The following is a 20,747-nucleotide window of genomic DNA, read 5'->3' on the forward strand; positions in this document are numbered from 1 at the left end:
AACATGAAGACTCCATCATTCTTAATCGCCTAACAATTATCAGGCAATCAAAAATCAATCATGGATAGAATTGACACCTGCTCCTTTTGTCTTTGTTACTTTATTTATTCAATCAATCCTTATACCAAAATACACTAATAATAACAATCCAATAATAATTGGACCATTCCAAACGATCAACAAGATTAACAACCTAGGCAATGATGAAAATAAAAGCCCGGGCCTTTATAAAAATGAAAGTTCTTCTGAGTGGAATGATTTTTTTTGAATGTGCGTGTCTCGTTTGGCAGTCAGGCTGGCGAGGTGAGCGAGAGTATGACTTGGTAGTTTGTTGACACAATCTAATACAACACATCATTCATATAGAGGATAAACAGGTTAACAATGTTCACAAAGGTAGTTACTAGACTATGCGACATCACATGATATGACACTACACGACTCAACTCGTCACGACTTGACATGATATGACACAAGACACATTATCAACAAGACGATCGATCACATCTCATATGGACACATCAGGTTTTTGTTGGCTTCATTCGTTCATTCATTCATTCATGATGATGAGCCAAATGATGAATGAATGAATGATCAACAGCTTGTGGATGAAATTGCGATTAAACGACGAGACGACAAAGATAAAGACAACGATCACTCATTCATTCGTCATGAAACATGATTCAACTATCAACTCCCGAGCGACTCATACACATAAGCGACTTGATTGATACAGTGCTGTGCTCAAAGATCTAATACATACGCCACAATCAAACTCAAACAGACAGTTATAGTTGATGCCAAGGGACACCTTCTCGGTCGTCTTGCTTCCAAGGTTGCCAAGGAGCTCTTGTGCGGACAAAAGGTTGTTGTTGTCCGTTGTGAGGAGCTCATTGTCTCCGGTCCATGTAAGTAATCATCACATAATCACCATCATTCCTGCTTGTTGTTGCACTCAGGTCAGGCAGGTCACATTAGTATACGATACATGCGAGCGAGTCATCACAAATGGCGAACACACAAGCGAGATTGAGATCAGCAACAGCAGCAACAGGACACAACACGAACGAATGAATGAAACAGGAACATGCACCCTAACATATAATCGCGATCGTCAACCAATATAACAGTGTACCGTAACAAGTTGAAGTGGTCTTCATTCATGAACCTCACTGCCAACACCAACCACGCCCGCGGACACCGTCACAACCGTTCGCCATCCAAGATCTTCTGGCGTGCCGTCCGTGGAATGTTGCCACACAGAACTCCACGCGGAATGCTCGCTCTCCACAGAATGAAGATGTTCGAGGGTTGCCCAGCACCATACGACAGACTCAAGAAGATGGTTGTGCCAGAGGCCCTCCACATCGTCAAGATGAACCCAGCCCGCAAGGTCACCGTCCTCGGACAGTTGGCCAGCCAGTGCGGTTGGAAATACAGAGACGTCGTTGCCAAGCTCGAGGCCACCCGCAAGCAGAAGACCGTTGCTCACTACCGCAAGACTGCTCTCCTCAAGCTCTACAAGTCCAAGGCCCAGAAGATCGTCAAGGCTTAAAGTCACTGTCCATCACTTTATACACATTGATAGATACGAGCGCGTAGCGAATAAAGTAGCCTTCCTTTCCTCTAACTTAAACAAACAATCAAAGAGTGTGGACGAACGACATTAATAAGTGGAGTGGATGGTAAGATGGATGGGGAGATGGGATGGGATACTATTCTTATTATTTAACAAGTCTATACATGTGATGAACGTCTCTCTCTTGTTGCTTCTTGCCATATGGCAACAATCAATCAATCAACAACTGTCTGTTGTGACTAAAGGGTAACTATCTCCTCTTTGATGTCATTGTTGTTGTCGTTGTTGTTGTTACATGATGACCCTCTGCAACATCAGATCAACTACCTAATTGATCATCTAATATTGCTCTTCCTCTTGACGTGATTTGGAGTATACCAATATCAGTGAACTACAGATGTACGACGAAGGAAAAGATATGTTAGCAACTATACCTTCATGATCTCACTCTCTCTTTGTGATCAATCACAAGAACTTACCTAATGAATATAAGTACGTTCTGGACAGTGAGAGCAATACCTGGATACTGAGCATCAGAGTTCTTGTTGTGAGGTGGCATGAAGTTGGCAACCATGATCCAGATGGCAGCGGCGATGCAACCAAAGTTGATGGCAAAGCTGAGGAAGAGCCAGACGCGGATCTTGGTGGCGCTGCCCTCGTCGGCAAAGCTGAATGACGACAATGATTCCAAGTTGACAATGTTTGCCATCACCAGACCAACTGTAGCGAATATACCCGGTAGATAGAAGAGCCATTGAATCGATGGGCCAAACTGATCGTGATCTCTATTGTTACGAACGTTCTCATAGACGTGTCCATCAATCCACAAGAACCATCCAACGCTAAACTACTCGCCGCGATTGAGTGATTATAAGTAAGTATTGAGTGAGTATTCAGTCCTGTTTGAACGTCATTCATTCATTCATTCTTGATAAACAAACATACCAAAGCACCTGCAATAAATGGTAGAGCCTTCATTGTTGTTGTTGTTATTTAATTATTGATTAGAAGTATGTATAAGAGTATATGTATATGTTTAAACAAAGGTATTGATTGATTGATTGAATGATCATTAACACAACATGCTCAAAGTGTGAACCCAGCTCACACACTCATTCGACATGCTCTCCCTCACTCCACTGTTTGTTTCTTTGTTCCTCCCACACAACCAGGTGGGAACATTCGAAAATTGATTCAGTTGTCTTCATTCCTTGAGACAGAGTTGATTGGCATCAATGTGGACAAATAATATTATTTCTTATTTTAAATATCATATATACCCAGATTTATATATGGATATGTATCCATCAACAAAGACACAATAAGTTAAGTCAAGGGTGCCTCTCGTCTGCATGCTCAACGAATAAGAATGAATGAATGAACGAATGATCAATCAATCATTCAACCAATCATAAACAATTCAATACATCTTCATATGAAGATGTAGTATTATATGTATAATATATATCTAATAAGTAAGTAAGGAATTGTTGTTGTTGTTTAGACAAGATTAAGATCTAAATCTAAAAAAAAGTCGGTTGTCAGCCAGGAACAAAGAAAGAATTTGAAGATGGATCTTTGGGGGTAACCTCGTCTATTCGTTTGCAACTGACCAATAATCATTCATTGCAATTACAAACAAACACAAATATATATAAATACATATATACAATATAAAGAAGTAGTAGTAGTAGTTAGTAAGGTGTAGAAGTAGAATGGAGCCTATGTTAGTCAACAACAAACTTACAAACATTTGTGTCTTTTGTGGATCGCGAGATGGTACCAATGCAAACTACGTGACATTGGCCAAGAAGTTAGGAGAGGAGATTGCCGCGAGAAAGTACTCGTTGGTATATGGCGGTGGCAATCATGGTATGATGGGTGCAGTGGCAGAGGCCGTTCAAACAAATGGTGGCAGTGTACTTGGTGTGATCCCACGCGCCCTCGCACCAAAAGAGATCTCTGGCGTCACAGTTGGCGAAGTAATCTACGTGGACGACATGCACACCCGCAAGAAGATCATGTACGAGAAGGCTGATGCCTTCATTGCACTTCCAGGTGGAATTGGAACATTCGGTATGTATACATATTATGATTGTTTGATTGAGTTGGCGTGCGACTAACATTTACACATGCTCATCACCACAGAGGAGTTGTTCGAGGCATTGACCTGGATTCAGCTGGGCATCCATTCAAAGCCAGTTGGAGTGTTGAACATTGATGGATATTATACACACTTGGAGGCATTATTGAGGAACTCTGCAGAGAAGGGATTCGTCAATGAGAGCTTTGTAAACCGTATTATCTTTAGTGATAATGTCGATGATCTGCTGCGTCGTCTTGAGACATCCGAGGCACCTGCTGCCACTCACAAGTGGATCACATCAAATCAAGCCTAAACGAATATAATACATAATAATACATAATAATAATAATATTACACGCATGTTCGAACACCTCATCCATGGACTCCTTCTTCTCGGATTGTGATTAACAAGCGACAAAAGTGTGAAGTGCGAGGCCTTGAGGGAATGTGATCACAATCACATACAGCTCATAAATCGAAGATCGATCGAATGAGATCACATAGGGATATTCATCGCTTCGATTGATGTTCAATATGTATCTATCTTTATCTGTCCAAGACCAAACACCATGGTGTTGAGACATGGACAGGACCTTCAGAATGAGGACAACACAACAAAGACAAACAAGAATAGAATCTGATATCCCTTATTACGACAATGTGATGTGACGATGGACAGACACCTGATTGTGTTTGGTACAAAGGTGATGTCGACACTCCATCGCAAGCTGACCCTATCATGACAGCAGTTGGGGTACACCCAGAAGCTCGATAGAACAGTTGGCATCCAGCGCCGTGTTCAAGATGTGACCCAAATAGATGACCACTAACTACTAAGGACACGCCTTTGGACAAATAGAGCAGAGGGCATGTCCTGCGCCACGCAAAGACACTACTGACGGTATGTGTTTCAACTGCCCTGGCTATGTATGGACCGAACCTGGTCAAGTTACACTTGAAAAGTGAGTAGTTGGCCCCGCTCGATCAATCAAAGTCCAAACAGTCGCGACCAACACTCACTCACCAATGGTTCGCGCGAAATCGGATTTGCTTCGGTGAACCCTATGCATGCCCACCTCACTCGTGACGATAGGACAGAGACTCTGTAGGTTATGACCATGCTATCACACACAATCACACATCGTCACGAGTGAGGTGGGCACTCGCCTTGCATCCTGATTGGCTATCAATCTCGTGCGTTGTGCCGCGGGGACTTTCATCTCGCACTCGAATCTCAAAATGCCCAAAACATGTCGCGACGTGTTGAGAAAAGTCTGGACAAAGATATCTTTGTCTTTGGGAGATGGACGTGTGTGTATGTATGTTTGAAACGGTTTTGCCTTCTGTGGCCTTGCATCCAGGAGATGTAATAGAATGTGCAAGTTTGATAAATGCGTGTGTGCAAACACAATCACATGTTTGTTTGTCTTCTTACCATCTTCTGAAGAGTGTGAGTTGGTGGTTGTAATGATGATGGCGTATGACCACCCCTCTCCTCCACAACCCCTTCTATCTATCCACACCGGTAAACAGGAATAGGAATGGTGACAAAATATTCAGAAATAAAGTGATCATAGATGTGATTTCCCTCATTGATGTCACTACCGTACCTGACCTCCTCTGAGTGCCTTCGACACCTATACATACCGGTCAGTTCTCATTCATTCAATTCATTAAAACATTAACAATACTTATCTGTAACATCAAATACTCAAGTTGGACTATCCATCGAAGGTAAGTCTGCAACACACACACATCACTTATACTTGATGTGGAACTATTCCTGACCTAACCCCACTCCCACAATCACACAACCACAAACAATCAATCAAACTCAACCAACACACAGATATCCAAAATGAAGTTAATCCTTTCATGCTTATTATTGGCATTGGTCAGCATTAACATTGCTGCCTCTGACCCATCGGCCCGTGATTATTTGGCCGCCTCCCTCGTTGGCTCTGCTCCACCAGTCACCAACATTTCGTCAGCTCACCGTGACATCACCGTCGGTATCGTCGGTGCCGGTATGGCTGGACTGTACGCCGGACTCATCTTTGACGAGTTGGGCATCGACTTTGAGATCATTGAGGCCAGCCCCCGCATTGGTGGCCGTGTCATGACCCACTACTTCTCCGACAACGAGAACGACTATGTCGACCTCGGTGCCATGCGTTTCCCCAAGACCGGTGTCATGGAGCGTGTCATTGGTCAGTCGAGCTGGAGTTTGGTCAGCAAGTTGCGCGCCCTCGGCAACCCAGTCACCACCGCCCCATACTACCTCTCCCACAAGAACAACCCCGTCTACTTCAACGGAATCCGCAACTACGGCGATACCCCAATGATCAACGACCCACTCCACGTTGGTGACCAGTACAACGGCGGTGTTGGCTCCGGTGTGCCAGACTGTTTCGCTGCCAAGCCACCCACCTACTGGGTCGGCAAGGTCATTGGCAAGTTCATCTACGCCATGACCATGAACTTTGACCAGGGCTACAAGATGCTCTTGCAGCAGGATTGTCTCAGCGTCCGTTACTACATGGCCAACGTCTTCAAGGATGGAGAGTGCCAGCCAAACGGCACCCTTGCCAGCTACCCACAGCCACTCATCACCTACCTCGAGACCCAATTGGTCGGCACTGGTTGGTTCGACTTCAACTCGATCACTGAGGCCGTCTTGAACTTCCTCGACTTCACCGCCGCCGAGTACTACCACATTGAGGGAGGTACGCACTCCTTTGTCGATGCCATCCTCGACTCGATTGGCCGCAGCTCCGTCGAGACCCGCAAGAGAGTCAACAGAATCGCCCCAGGTGCACCAAGAGGCACTGGCGTCAACGCCCGCCCAACCGTCTCCGTCCAAGTTGAGGGAGAGCGTCGCACCCGTAACTACGACCACGTGATCAGCACCGTCGCCCTCGGAGTCTTGGAGAGAATCGACACTGGCGATCTCAACCTGTCCTTCAAGAAGCGTGAGGCCATCCGCTCGCTCACCTACGACCACTCCGTCAAGGTTGCCATGTCTTTCCGCTCGCGTTGGTGGGAGGACCCCATCGTCATGAACGGCCGTCCAATCTACGGAGGTCAGTCCTCGACCGATCTGCCAATCCGCCAGGTCAACTACCCATCATACGGAATCAACGACACCCGCTCGTACGCCAACGGTATCCTCGTCGGCTACACCTGGGGCCAGGACGGAATCCGTCTCTCTGGTCTCACCAACGACAAGAAGCAGCTTGAGCAGCTCCTGCTCCAGAACCTCGCTGAGCTCCATCAGGTCGACGTCGAGTACCTCGACCGCCAGTTGCTCGACTGGAAGATCTGGAACTGGGATGACTACCAATACCAGTCTGGCTCATTCGCCGGTTTCTCCCCATGCCAGTTCTCCCTGTACTTCCCCGAGATGATCAAGTCCGAGGCCAACGGCACCGTCCACTTTGCCGGTGAGGCCACCAGTGTCCACCACGCCTGGATTCTCGGCGCCCTCAACTCTGCCTACCGTACCGTCGACCAGGTCCTCGTCACCGAGGGCTGGAACGACCTCCGTCAGCAGCTCAGAACCAGCTGGGGCACCGTCAACGAGTGGCAATCAGAGGGTCTCCCACCCTTCACCCCAGCCACCACCGTCGCATCCATCCAGGGCGCTGAGCCAGTCATCGATGCCAAGAGAATCTAAACCAACCAGTTAGTTGGTCTACATTCCCTTCCTTTTTTTCAACCCTGTACCTTTCCTTCCTTCCTTCCTTCCTTCTTTTTCCTCATGCCATTGACCTAGTATTACTACAATAATAAATGTGTCTCTTTGCATCCTTAATCATTCTTTCAATCATTCGATTGCTTACCTTTGTTGTCAATCTTCAGTCCCTGATGTCGATCATAGTTCGTTCGTTCGTCGTGTTTGACTGTAGTGTTTAGAGTGTGTGATTGGGTGAGTGGGTGTTGGATGGGTGTGGGTGAAACACAAATCTTGATTCCGATCTGATCAGATGGGTCCATAATCCTGGATGATTGATTGAGACTGATGAAACTCTGATGTAGATAACAGCCAGCCAGCTCATTGAGGCAATACTACAAAGACTGTTTGTTTCGCTCACTCACTCAATCATTCAAACAATCAATCAAATAGTGTACAGAAAATTATAAGTTATAGAGATAAAGAATGGGATGTTGTTGTGGTAAAGAGAAGAAGGAAAAGACTTCAAAGTCAAGTGGTAAACAATCGAGTGTAAAGGTTGATACGACAGACTCTACACCAAAGTCAATATATAATGAGGTGGACAAGAAGAATAAAGGTGATATAAGGGAGCGATTGGAGGATGCACCCAACGATGCCAATGCTCTCACAGACTATGCCATCATCCTATCCAGTGAGGGCAATGACAAAGAGGCGCTGGAGACCCTGAGGAGGGCCATCCAGGCCGACCAAGACAACTCCAGAACATGGACCGCCTATGCCGAGTACTACGAGAGGAAGAACGACTCTGCCAAGGCACAAGAGATATACAAAGAGGGTAAGTTACCTCACTCACTCGTTGTAAACATTTGATCACTTTGGGATCATTCCAAAACAATCACTCACCCACTCAATCCCATCCAGGATACAAGCACGCTTCACCAAAGATTGCACTGGACCAGGACGACTCTGATCTATTGCTACATTATGCAATCAATTGCAAGAAGAGTGGAGAGTTGGACAGAGCAGAGAAGATGTTCAAGAAGGTGGTTACATCAGGCCCAACAAACGTTCGTGGTCTTGGACTTTATGGCGAGTTCCTGTTGGATACACGCAAGGATGTGGAGAGAGCTGGACAATACCTCAAACAGGCTGCAGACCTTGAGCCAGCCAGCGCCTACTGGTGTCATCGCTATGGAGAGTTCTTGCGCGACCAAATGAAGAACGATGCCGAAGCCAACTTGTACTTTAAACGATCAGTAGTGGGCGTGTCCCATTAATAACATCAATCATATATCCATTCAATCAATCATGATCAATTATCAAAGTTCATTGTTGCTCGCTTCTTGTTGATCTCGAACAGGTCTTGGACGATGGTGTTGCTGTCCTGCATGCTGCCAACTGTGGCACCACTGTTGATTGACTTCATCAGCTGCTCGGTCGCCTTGCGCTTGGTATATATGACTCTGGTCTGATTCAGTGCCTGCTTGAACCTCTTGACGTATTTGGTGTAGTCGTCTCGCTTCCACTTGAGGTTGTTGAGCTTTTGTGATCTTCCTGTCTTCTTCATCATACCAAGGAAGAAACTGCGCTCCTCCTGCTCCAGTATAGTGTAGGCTGAACCCTCGCGTCCAGCTCTCGCAGTTCTACCCACTCTGTGAACGTACAACACAGACGATGGCGGGGAGTTGTAATTGATGACCGTGTCCACATTAGGCACGTCCATACCTCTGGCCAAAATATCACTACATATCAGACTGTTGTTTGTTTGATTGGAATGGAAATGGTTAGTGATTGAGTGATTGGTGAGTGACCGGAATAGTTCCAATATGATGGTGGACACATACATGTTGATCTCGCCATTCTTGAAACACTTGAGAAGAGTGCTTCTTTCGATGGAGTTGATGGAGGATGAGTACTCGGCCGTCTTGAGCTTGTAGCCTTCCACTTGTCCAATCAGTCCAAGCAATGTGTTTAGTCGCTGTGCAGTGTCCTTGGAGTTGGTAAAGCATATTATACGTGGATGTGAATCGTTGTCCGCTGCTGATGTGTCTGTGGACGCGGTAATTGACTGTTGCTCGGAGCTCTGTTCCTCCTTTGCTTTGAATGCCAGAGCGATCAACTTGAGCAACACCAATGGCTTCTGATCGGCAAAGCAAGTTACATAGTGTTCCTTCAATGACTCGGGTATAGTATACTTCAGATCGGATATCTTGTTGGACTGGAAGTATAAAGGTGCGTTCAACTCCAACATTGATATCTTTTCTGGATTATAACTCATTGTGGCCGATAGCAACAACTTGATCACTCTTGCCTCCTTGAATGACAGATGATCCAAATGTGATCCATGTGTACCATACTTTGAGTCCTGTATCCTAATGTCACTGTGATGATGATGTGTAGATGCAGAGTTAGATGGTGAGGCGTGGAGAGGCGTGGCGTGGCGTGGCACATAGACTTACCCACTACTTGATACTGATATTGACCTTGGCTTCAAGGCCTTTGTCGACTCCATGACCTTCTCCAACCAGAATTGGAATGAATCACGCAACAGTCTATCAGCCTCATCGATGACTAGATATGTGAGATGTTGGAGGTCGAAGCCAGGAGTCTCATTCAAATGTTCCACAAGTCTACCAGGTGTCGTCACCAGTATGTCCACCAAGCTCTCATAGTGTACATCATCATTCCTAACCGGTGGGTAAGGTATGTGTGAGTATGTCTATGAATGTGATGACAACTAATGTAATGCATACTCATCATTGTAATGTGTTGATACTAGCAAGCCTTGTTCGAGATTGAATGCTCGCTGACCCAGTGATTCGACGACCAGAGTAGTACCTTTAGTCATTGCCTTGAATGTAGCCTCTGTCTGTGTCACCAAGTCATGTGTAGGTACAATACACACGACCCTCAATCGTCTTACTATTCTCTTATGAAGTTTCTATGATTGATGATCGATCGATTGATTGTTGTGAGTGATCGATAGAGTTAGTGATTGAATGAATCAGTGATGTATGAGTGAGTGATGATACATACTTGTACAATTGGTAGGACATAGGCAAGTGTCTTACCGGAACCTGTTGGAGCACAGACACAAATGTCATGACCCTCTGTTCTTGCTATGAATGGGACGATCTCACTTTGTACTGGTAACAACTCTGTGATACCCTGTTCATTTAGATTCTTTATTATCCAATCTGTCAATCCTATTGATTCCAATGTTATAGTTGGTGATGATTGGTTATCCATTTATAGTTATATATATTATGTTACGTTGGGTTGCTAAATGAATGAACTGATTGCTTTGACTACTCGTCTTTCGTTTTTGAAATCAAACACACAAATTTGAAGTTTCAAAAGATGAAGTCAATGTTTGTGTTAATGTGTAAAGATAGAGAGACAGATAATAACAACAACAATGATAAAGAAAGATGATAGAGAATGTGATGAACATAGTAAGAGTTACGACTTCATTTGTATTGATTGTAATTGTTTGATTTGTTCAATATGTGTTGCAACAACACATAAGAGACATGAAATGGAGAATGTTGATAATGTAAAGAGGTTATGTCAACGACAACAATATAATGAGACGTCAATGTCAAGGATGGAGTTGTTGTGTGGTGTACACTACAACAGCTGGCAACACAGCATCACTCAAGCCAGCAAGGAGGTGACAGAGCGATGCAAAGAACTTCACGAATTGATCATGCTCCAAGAACACAAGATCAACTCACAGATCAATGACAGAGTGCATCAAACATCATCAGCAATCAATGACATCATCAATGAGATTGAGAGCATCAACAATGTGTTCAAATCATCAAAGAATAAGATCAATGATCTATTGGAGGTGGATAACATCTTTCAATCAATCACATCAAGTACAACGATTGACCAGTTCATCGATCAATCGTTCACATCGACATCAATGTTGACGTCACCCAACAGTGACCTATCAATCGAGATCAGCATTAGTAGCAATGAATTGTTGAAATTGGTACAACAGAGTGTTCGACTAATGAATGAATCACAGTATAAACATATCCCAAGATATTTGGTGGTCATTGATCACGACACATTGGATGGCATCAAACATCAACTTCGAACTTGCTTCGAACTTCTGGAGGAGACAGCTGACAATCGTATATTGGTCATTAGTAAAGAGTCCATGTCAATCTACTCACCAATGTCAGACACGTGGTCGTTGCTCGATGACAAGCCAATGAAATGGGATACCACGCTTACGTCAGTGTATGTCCGTGGCAAAGTGTACATGTTCAGCGGTAATGAGGAGCCATCCGCATTCGCCTGGTACTCACTGGATGACGGTCAATGGCACAACTATGACATCAAGGATGCTTCTCGCTATATTGAATCAACATCGTTCTTCGATGGAGACAAACTGATCTACATCTTTACCACTGACCATAATGAGGAGACATGGATATACACCTTCAATATAGAGTCACAACAGTTCTTTTGTATTGGCATGCTACCGGTATTTCGCGATACTATTTATTACTACATCATAAACAATCAACTCATAATAGTGGATTGATCAGCAGTGAGGAGGGTGCGGATAGCATCCAAAAGGTTGAATTCTTCAACCTGGCGACATTACAACCCGAGAAGTCATACGAATTGCCATGGCAAGTCAATGCATGTTGCCTTGATCGCAAAGACATACTATTCGTTCTATCCAAGGTTGGCAAATTCCTCAGCATATCATTGGCAACAGGGAAGATCACTCATCTGGCCTCTCCACCCGACCCAGTTGAGACAAACACACTATCTTGTGGTCCTGAAAAGGATACACTCATCCTTCTACAGTGTAACAACAAGAACTGCCGGTACTCAATTCGTAAGAATGAATGGACAAGGATAGCTGATAATAGCGACGTCTTCGATAGAGGTCAATTCTATATTCCATTGGTATTGAGTGATAGGCCATCAAGAAGATAAAGTCAGATGACATCAAATTAATCAAGAATCCCCCCTTTGCACTTCACTTTATCAATTTCAAACAGATTGTGATACAAACATAGAGATAAACAAATAATAATAATGAAAGAGATGGAGGAAGTTAATAATACTAGTATATGTGATGCTCATAATAACAAAAAGAACAAGTTCATTTGTCTTGATTGTAATTGTTTGATATGTTCAATATGTGTCGTAACAGTGCATAGTAAACATGAAATGGAGAATGTTGATAATGTAAAGATGTTATGTCAACGACAACAATATAATGAGACGTCAATGTCAAGGATGAAGTTGTTGTGGAGTACATTGAAGGAGTTGGCAACGAAGCATCAGACACTCACTCAGGCCAGCAAGCAAGTGACCGAGAGATGCAAAGAACTTCACGAGTTGATCATCCTCCAAGAACACAGGATCAACTCACAGATCAATGACAGAGTGCATCAAACATCATCAGCAATCAATGACATCATCAATGAGATTGAGAGCATCAACAATGTGTTCAGATCATCAAAGAATAAGATCAACGATGGTATGGAGATGGACAACATCGTTCAATTAATCACATCAAGTACAACGATTGACCAATTCATCGATCAATCATTCACATCAACATCACCCAATAGTGATCAACCAATCGAGATCAGCAATAGTAGCAATGAGTTGTTAGCATTGGTACAACAGAGTGTTCGACTAAAGTATGAATCACATTTTAAACATATCCCAAGATGTTTGGTGGACATTGATCACGACACATTGGATGGCATCAAACATCAACTTCGAACTTGTTTCGAACTTCTGGAGGAGACAGCCCACAATCGCAATTGTTTAATGGTCATCAGTGAAGCGACCATTTCAATCTACTCACCATTTTCTGACACATGGTCGTTGCTTGATCACAAACCAAAGAAATGGGAAACCTCGCTTACATCTGTATATGCTCGTGGCAAAGTGTACCTGTTCAGTGGTAATGAGGAGCCATCCACATTCGCCTGGTACTCACTAGATGACGGTCAATGGTACAACTATGATATATTAGAGGACAATTCTGACGATTATGAAGCAGCGTCGTACTATGATGGAGACAAACTGATCTACATCGCTACCACAGACGACGAGGATGAGTCGTGGATCTACACGTTCAATATAGAGACACAACAGTTCTCTTGTATAGGCCAGCTACCGATGTATTGCGATTCTCGTTATCACTTTGTCATAAACAATCAACTTATATTTGTGGATGCAGTGCTCAACCGCAAAGATGAAGAAGATAGCAGCCAAACGGTTGAATTCTTCAACCTGGCAACACTACAGATCGAGAAGTCATACCCATTGCCATGGCCAGTCAATACATGCTGCTTTGATGGCAAGGACATACTTTACATGCTATCCATGGTTGGCGAATTCCTCAGCATATCATTGGTAACTGGAAAGATCACCCATCGGGCCTCTCCACCCGGTCCAGTTGAGACAAACACTCTTTCTTGTGGTCCTGAAAAGGGAACACTCATACTTCTTCAAGGTCCCAACAAGAACTTCCGGTACTCAATTCGTAAGAATGAATGGACATGTATTGCTGATAATATCGACCTCTTTGATCGAGATGAAAACTTTATTCCATTGGTATTGAGCGATAGACCATTCAGAAGATAAAGTCAGAAGACATCAAATACTCATGGTCAGTGACCAAACACTATCCTATCCCATCACCACTGACAAATTAATATGCTCTCTTGAGAGAGGATAGCTTACCTGGGAGCACCACGATGGCAAGGACCTGCTATACATGCTGTTGGAGGATGGTAAATTAATCAGTGTATCATTGTCTATATGTGGAAGACCACCGAGTTGGCACCACTGCCATTGAACGATCTGACGTATGAACTAATTTATGGTCCAAGTGTTGCAACACTAGCTCCCCCCTTGTGAACTCGCTCGTTTTTTGTTAATATCTCTCATATTCATTATTTATATTAAGTCCATAAGCGTGTTCAATCTGACCACAAAGTTGTTGTTGAAGGAGGTCAGCTTGCCTTGGAGCGTCTCATCTTGTTGCCACGATGACAAGGACATGCTTTACATGCTGTCAGATGATGGTCAATTCATCAGTGTATCAATGACAACTTGGAAGACAACAGATCTGGCGTCACTACCACTCGACGATGGTGTAGGGAATCTACTATGTCATGGTCTACAACGAGGATCACTCTATTACCTTCAACTCAATGATGATCACAACTATCGATACTCAATCAAGATGAATGAATGGATCAAGTTGGACATCAAGGACCCTGTCACTCGACCAAACAAGAACCATCTACTCTGTGTCTCCAAGCACAGACCGGTAACCAAGTTCGGTTGAATGTTGTAAAACGATGGTTCACTCACTTGCCACACACAAAACAGAGAAGATAGATAGATAGAGATAAAGATAAAGATAAAGATAATAATGACGGAGAGTATATGTGAAGAGCATAATAATAAGAAGAATGAGTTCATTTGCTTAGATTGTAACTGTTTAATATGTTCAATATGTGTTGCCGCATCACATCGAAAGCATGATGTGGAGAATGTTGATAATGTAAAGATGTTGTGTCAACGACAACAATATAATGAGACATCAACATCAAGGATGAAGTTGTTATGGAGTACATTGAAGGAGTTGGCAACGAAGCATCAGACACTCACTAAAGCCAGCAAGGAGGTGACAGAGCGATGCAAAGAACTTCACGAGTTGATCATCCTCCAAGAACACAAGATCAACTCACAGATCAATGACAGAGTGCATCAAACATCATCAACAATCAATGACATCATCAATGAGATTGAGACTATCAATAATGTGTTCAAATCATCAAAGAATAAGATCAATGATGGTATGGAGATGGACAACATCGTTCAATCAATCACATCAAGTACAACCATCGATCAATTCATCGATCAATCATTCACATCAACATCACCAAACAATGATCAATCAATCGAGATCAATGACACTGAACTGTTGACATTGGTGCAACAGAGCACCAAACACATGATCACATCACAATACAATGTTCATATACCTGTGTGCCAATTGGACATTGACCTCGACATGTACGATTCAATCAAGAACCAACTCAAGTCGTGCATCGAGTTCATTGAAGAGACACCAGACCACTACAGTCGTTTAATTATCTTGGCTGAAGACTCCATATCATTCTACTCGCCATTGTCCAAGACATGGTCAGTGATCAATCACCAACATATCCCATGGTCAATACTGACCACTGCAGTCTGTGCCAATGATCTAATCTTTTTATTCGATGGCTACGATCGTCCATCCATTCATACCTGGTTCAACTTGAAAAGAGGAGAATGGGAAAGAATAATCGAGAAGACGTCTGATTATATCAAATCTTCATCATCCTTTGATGGCGGTGAAATGGTCTACATGCTCATCGATTGTGTAGATGATGACAACGACCAAGAACAAGTGAGCAAAGTGTACAGATTCAATATCAATGAGCAAAAGTATGATGATCTTGGAAACTTGCCCATATATCTGGCGAGGCCGCAACTCTACTTCCAAGACAACGAGCTCATATGTGTTGATGGCATTACACCAGAGGGCCAGCAAAGCAAGTCCATCAGCGTGTTCAATCTGACCACAAAGTTGTTGGTGAGGCAAGTCAGCTTACCTTGGAGCGTCACATCTTGTTGTCACGATGGCAATGACCTGCTATACATGCTGTCAGAGGAGGGTCAATTCATCAGTGTATCAATGACAACGTGGAAGACAACAGAGCTGGCACCACTGCCATTCAACGAAGATGTAGCAAGGAATGAACTATGTCGTGGTCCACAACGAGGATCACTATATTACCTTCAACTCAATGATGATCACAACTATCGATACTCAATCAGGCTGAATGAATGGACCAAGTTGGACATCAATGATCCTGTCACTCGACCAAACGGGAACTTTGTACTCCTTGTCTCCGAGGAGTATTCGGGATTCCATTTCGGTTGAATGATGATGGATGGTTCAAAGGCAATCAACTCATATGCGCCGATGGATGGACCACCGATGCTCAAATAAGAAACGCGATTGACTTCTTTGATGTGACAACGTTGGTGCACGAGAAGTCATACCCTCTGCCATGGACAGTCCGTGCAAGTTGCTTCGATGGCAAGGACACGTTATATTTAGTGGGCGATTATGGATTTCATCAGCGTATCATTATCAACTGGCAAATCGACAGTGCTTGCGCCTGCGCCAGTTAAACCTGATCCTTACATCCTTACATGTGGTCCACAGCGTGGAACACTTTATTATTGTACGAATGAAGATGAGAACTTCAAATACTCTGTTAAGATGAATGAATGGACAAAGATTAGTGATAATCCAGGTATGGGACCGACTGAAGCAATATGTCTTTTGAACGACAGGCATTTAAAGTAAAAAAATATACTGCGAGTGGAATGATTCCAGAATTTTCTATCAACCATTCCTTCTATTTATTATTATTCCTTAGAGAGTTCTTCAACTCATCCAGTTCTCTTTGAAGTGATTCAATCCTTGATTGAACTATTTGAGTTTGGTCATCTGATCCAATCACCAATGTGGACTCTGGTGACATATCCTTGTGATAAGTTGGACGACAGTCGATTTGATCAACCATGGGAATGATCCTCGCACTCGGATACTCGATTGGCCTCTCTTCTTCCATGTTGATTGATGATGATTCAATTGCATAGAACACGATACCATTGTCCACCCAAGTCTGTCCATGTTGGTTTGAGGGCACAACAGAGTGAAAGGCAAAGTGTTGGACAGAGTTGACAGATGACTGGCAACTATAACAATGGATTGCAATGTTGCACTGTTTGGATGGGTCTAGAGATACATAACCAATCTTATCAATGAGTGTCCATCCAGGCTCAACAACGCTCAATGACAGATAGTATCTTCTTGGTCCATCAACTTGAATTGGATCAGCATTGAATAGGTAGAGTGACTCCCCTTTCTCGCGGTCTGATTTCCATAAGCTCCATCGAGGCGTGGGCATCTTCCATGGATCTGGTATTTTGTCGTTGGTCATGTAACAATATTGATATTCACCTGATCCTCCACCAGTTGTAGTTTGATATTGGTACACCTGGATGGTTGATGAGCCACTCAGGAATACATTGTCGCCACCATTGTACAGCGTGGGCGATCCTGGAACAAACTTCTCCCCCTTGACCCGAGTGATTATCTCATTATAAGTCAACTTTGTCGATCCACTCTCCTTGAGTATGCGAGTGATCATTGGAGTGAATTGTTTGTTGAGTGGCTGGTGGGATTGAGTTGCCTGGTGATGTGGCAAACAGGCCTGTGGTCTGTAGCAAGATGCCAGGGGACCATGTTGACAACATATCCGAAGAGTATGAGCAGTCTAAAAGCAAAGTGAGGTTGACTCCAGCCGACAAAGAGGAGAAGCAATACTTGAATTCTTCGATGGTAAAAGCATTGAGATCGGCTGCCTTCAAGTCCTTTGTCATGGTGACCAATCCAAATGGGTATGATTCACTTGTGAAGCCTCGTCCAACAAAGACAAAGTATAGTGAGTCATCAGTCTTGGCATCTTCCAGCAACCAATAGAAAATCTCATTCTTGATACATATCCATGATGGACCATTCACATAGGTACCGTCATCGGACACCTCGGTCAGACCCTCAGTGAGGATTCTAATGTTGTGTGGTAGAACGTAACCACCTTGGATCAATGCTCTGGCGTGCTCTTGGATGTGGAACTCAATATCTTTGCTAGGTTGTGATGGTGTGTTGTAGTATGATACACCGACCAGTAGAGCCTTGACTCGTCGCCCATCGGGATGAGGTGACTTCCAATTGAATGCCGGTTCAATCCTGTATAGGTTGCCATATGCTTTGTTGTTTGGGATGATTGGCATTGGAGATTGATGTTGATGCATGTTGGTTAACATGGGCACTGTGAAGAGTGGCGATTCATTCTCCATCACACCAAACTGAGTGCTGCCCATCAGTGAAGCAGGCGTCATTGGCTCCCATGATCCAACACACACCTGGACATTCTTGGCATTGTACGACTCGAATGCTGATCCTGGGCATGCACCTCTTGTGCCAATCACCGAGTATGTAGACTCTGGTCCAACACAAATAAACTGACATGCTCCAATCATTGTAAAGGCCATCATCTGGTATCGCTTGGATTCAGGTGATAATGGTGTGCCCATTGATTGTTGAACAGATAGCAAGACAATCTCACCAATTGGCAACCACTGGATGTAGCTGTATAGTTCCTCCCATTGCCTCTCACTTGTGGATGTGTTGAATGAATGTGAGTTGCGAGTTCCTAGTGCAGGATCTACAGCGACCAAGTTGATTCCATTCGTTGTATCGTTGATAGCTATCAGATTGTTGACCATGATGCGAGACTCTTGTCCAGATGTGACGCAGAAGGTATGGCCTGGGTTGGTGTATAGTGACTTCAAAGGGAATCGAAGATCACATGTAGTGTATGAGCTGCCTTCTGCAAGACACTCACTCATCACTCTGGCGTCACCTGTCAGGTTGAGACCAACAGTTGAAATCAAACAAAATGATTGATTATCAGTGTATGATGATATCAAATATGATCCGAGATAATTGGAGACTGTTGCCCTGGCATCGGCGAGGTAATCGCTGGCGCGGCCCATTGTTGACAATGCCACAATGGTACCCTCGGGCAGGTCAGTGATATCATGAGTGAACTTGAGACTTTGTCGTGGCTTCCTTGTCTCATCTGATGTATCATAGTTGTTGGCAAAGATCACGGTGCTATTTGTTGGATTAATCGCAACAACATTCAAACCATTTCCAAATGTACCATACACTGGTAGTCCATTGATGAAGATATACGAAGGGTCTGATGGTCCAGTAGGGGCCTTGTTGGGAGTAGTGAGTTAGAATGATTGATTGATTAGGCTTGAATGTGGCTATTATACATACTGCATATGACACTGCCTTGATGTGGATGTAAGGTTTGACAGGTTTGTATTGTCTCTTGAAGTTGGTGAACAATGTAACGGGTCCAGTGATTGAGAGGTTCTCGGGGACTGAGCCAGGTGAACCCTTCCGTCCAATCACAGCATATGATGTAGCTGATGTGATAGAGCATATGGTTGTCTTGGCACCAAGTGTACTAATTGCGAATGCAAGGTTATATGATATGGCAAAGTCTTGACTTGGGACTCCAGTGCAGATCACAACCAATGTACCAACGGTGATAGACATGATGTCAGTGATCATCTGAAGTGTGCTCAAGCTTGACGTGCTAGTGACATCATAGTTGCGTGCAAAGTACACTCTGCCATCGTCCTCACTAATGGCAGCCATCAACAGACCGGCATGACTTGTGAATGAGGCTGGCACGCCTCCCAAAGATACGTTGATCACACTTGACATGCCCGAGGGTATGGATGTGGGTGTTGATGTCGTTACATAGATGTTGATGGTCTCATCAATGACCATATTGAAATAGATGGATGATGTGCATGGCGTTGAATGATTGAATGCCATCTCAGTGTACACTGATGGAGTGCCCTTCTTCATAAATATGAACCAACAATCATTGTCATTATTATCTTTGAAGTTTGTGATGTACTTGCTGCCCAGCAGTGTCAAACTCTCGAAAGCATCGTCTTCCAGACTGATCTTGGACATGTTGAGACAATTGGCAACTACCATCACTATCATGCCCTTAGCAAGTGAGTCGATGTACTTGGCAAGAGACTTGGAAATGTTGGTATCTTGGTTCGTTGTTGGAAAGTTGATGATCTGGTGATCATTGCCCATCACATATCCAAAGGTGACAACATTGATACCTTGCTTCAACGGTTGAGAGTATTCGTTCAATGGGTAGATACCACTTATGATATCCAATCGATCAATTTTTGTGGTGTTACGCTTGTTACCAAACCTGAATCCAAGGTGTCTGACTCCTCTTTTGACTACGTACTCACGTGTCACTGTGATGTGTGGATAGCTCATCGCCGCTGGCTTCGCAACATTCCGGAGCTGGCGCTCCTTCATTTAATACTTCCAGATTCTTCTCTTTATAGTTTTATATACTTCATAGTAATTAAAAAAGGTATCTGTATCAACAATCAATGTAGAATTGTAGTAGAAATAGAGTTTTAAAGTTCAAAATAATAATAATAATTAATCCTAAATTGAGGAGGTCATTTTTGTAATTCTACTACAATTCTACTTTCGATACCTGTTAGCGCTGTAACAGCTTGCACGCCCAAGAGAGTTACCAGGAGTGTACTTCCGAAAGTTCACACACTGTTCACCGTTTGTTCACCAAAAGTTCACCAATTGTTCACCGAGCATTTATTGACTGTAGTCCATGTCATCGCCATCATCTTCGTCTTTT

At 43.7% G+C, this 20,747-nt stretch overlaps 10 protein-coding genes across 10 annotated transcripts; 7 read left to right on the forward strand and 3 right to left on the reverse strand.

Moving 5' to 3' along the window:
* Positions 1 to 384: 384 nt before the first annotated feature.
* SAMD00019534_064780 (hypothetical protein) lies at positions 385 to 1,552 on the forward strand (the record flags this gene model as incomplete). The annotated part of the gene is made up of 3 exons (XM_012898298.1): positions 385 to 396; positions 785 to 908; positions 1,131 to 1,552. Coding segments are annotated over 3 exons (558 nt in total), but the record flags the coding sequence as incomplete, so codon positions are not given.
* Positions 1,553 to 1,918: 366 nt separating this feature from the next.
* SAMD00019534_064790 (hypothetical protein) lies at positions 1,919 to 2,557 on the reverse strand (the record flags this gene model as incomplete). The annotated part of the gene is made up of 3 exons (XM_012898299.1): positions 1,919 to 1,970; positions 2,059 to 2,426; positions 2,525 to 2,557. The coding sequence occupies 3 exons, from the start codon at positions 2,555 to 2,557 to the stop codon at positions 1,919 to 1,921; spliced, it is 453 nt and encodes a 150-aa protein (XP_012753753.1).
* A 749-nt stretch (positions 2,558 to 3,306) lies between these two features.
* On the forward strand, positions 3,307 to 3,978 carry SAMD00019534_064800 (hypothetical protein; the record flags this gene model as incomplete). Its single annotated transcript, XM_012898300.1, has 2 exons — positions 3,307 to 3,655; positions 3,728 to 3,978. Coding segments are annotated over 2 exons (600 nt in total), but the record flags the coding sequence as incomplete, so codon positions are not given.
* A 1,282-nt stretch (positions 3,979 to 5,260) lies between these two features.
* SAMD00019534_064810 (hypothetical protein) lies at positions 5,261 to 7,341 on the forward strand (the record flags this gene model as incomplete). Its single annotated transcript, XM_012898301.1, has 3 exons — positions 5,261 to 5,314; positions 5,382 to 5,399; positions 5,515 to 7,341. 3 exons carry the CDS (start codon positions 5,261 to 5,263, stop codon positions 7,339 to 7,341), a joined length of 1,899 nt encoding a protein of 632 aa, XP_012753755.1.
* A 483-nt stretch (positions 7,342 to 7,824) lies between these two features.
* Positions 7,825 to 8,618, forward strand: SAMD00019534_064820 (hypothetical protein; the record flags this gene model as incomplete). The annotated part of the gene is made up of 2 exons (XM_012898302.1): positions 7,825 to 8,176; positions 8,263 to 8,618. 2 exons carry the CDS (start codon positions 7,825 to 7,827, stop codon positions 8,616 to 8,618), a joined length of 708 nt encoding a protein of 235 aa, XP_012753756.1.
* Positions 8,619 to 8,653: 35 nt separating this feature from the next.
* SAMD00019534_064830 (hypothetical protein) lies at positions 8,654 to 10,590 on the reverse strand (the record flags this gene model as incomplete). Its single annotated transcript, XM_012898303.1, has 5 exons — positions 8,654 to 9,095; positions 9,186 to 9,722; positions 9,801 to 10,028; positions 10,095 to 10,282; positions 10,378 to 10,590. 5 exons carry the CDS (start codon positions 10,588 to 10,590, stop codon positions 8,654 to 8,656), a joined length of 1,608 nt encoding a protein of 535 aa, XP_012753757.1.
* Positions 10,591 to 10,939: 349 nt separating this feature from the next.
* SAMD00019534_064840 (hypothetical protein) lies at positions 10,940 to 11,912 on the forward strand (the record flags this gene model as incomplete). Its single annotated transcript, XM_012898304.1, has 2 exons — positions 10,940 to 11,842; positions 11,895 to 11,912. 2 exons carry the CDS (start codon positions 10,940 to 10,942, stop codon positions 11,910 to 11,912), a joined length of 921 nt encoding a protein of 306 aa, XP_012753758.1.
* A 691-nt stretch (positions 11,913 to 12,603) lies between these two features.
* Positions 12,604 to 13,977, forward strand: SAMD00019534_064850 (hypothetical protein; the record flags this gene model as incomplete). Its single annotated transcript, XM_012898305.1, has 1 exon — positions 12,604 to 13,977. One exon carries the CDS (start codon positions 12,604 to 12,606, stop codon positions 13,975 to 13,977), a length of 1,374 nt encoding a protein of 457 aa, XP_012753759.1.
* Positions 13,978 to 14,956: 979 nt separating this feature from the next.
* SAMD00019534_064860 (hypothetical protein) lies at positions 14,957 to 16,336 on the forward strand (the record flags this gene model as incomplete). The annotated part of the gene is made up of 1 exon (XM_012898306.1): positions 14,957 to 16,336. The coding sequence occupies one exon, from the start codon at positions 14,957 to 14,959 to the stop codon at positions 16,334 to 16,336; it is 1,380 nt and encodes a 459-aa protein (XP_012753760.1).
* Positions 16,337 to 17,568: 1,232 nt separating this feature from the next.
* On the reverse strand, positions 17,569 to 20,401 carry SAMD00019534_064870 (hypothetical protein; the record flags this gene model as incomplete). The annotated part of the gene is made up of 2 exons (XM_012898307.1): positions 17,569 to 19,254; positions 19,319 to 20,401. The coding sequence occupies 2 exons, from the start codon at positions 20,399 to 20,401 to the stop codon at positions 17,569 to 17,571; spliced, it is 2,769 nt and encodes a 922-aa protein (XP_012753761.1).
* Positions 20,402 to 20,747: the final 346 nt, after the last annotated feature.

This window comes from Acytostelium subglobosum (genome assembly GCF_000787575.1).
Source record: "Acytostelium subglobosum LB1 DNA, scaffold: scaffold12, whole genome shotgun sequence".
Taxonomy (NCBI): Eukaryota; Evosea; class Eumycetozoa; order Acytosteliales; family Acytosteliaceae; genus Acytostelium; species Acytostelium subglobosum.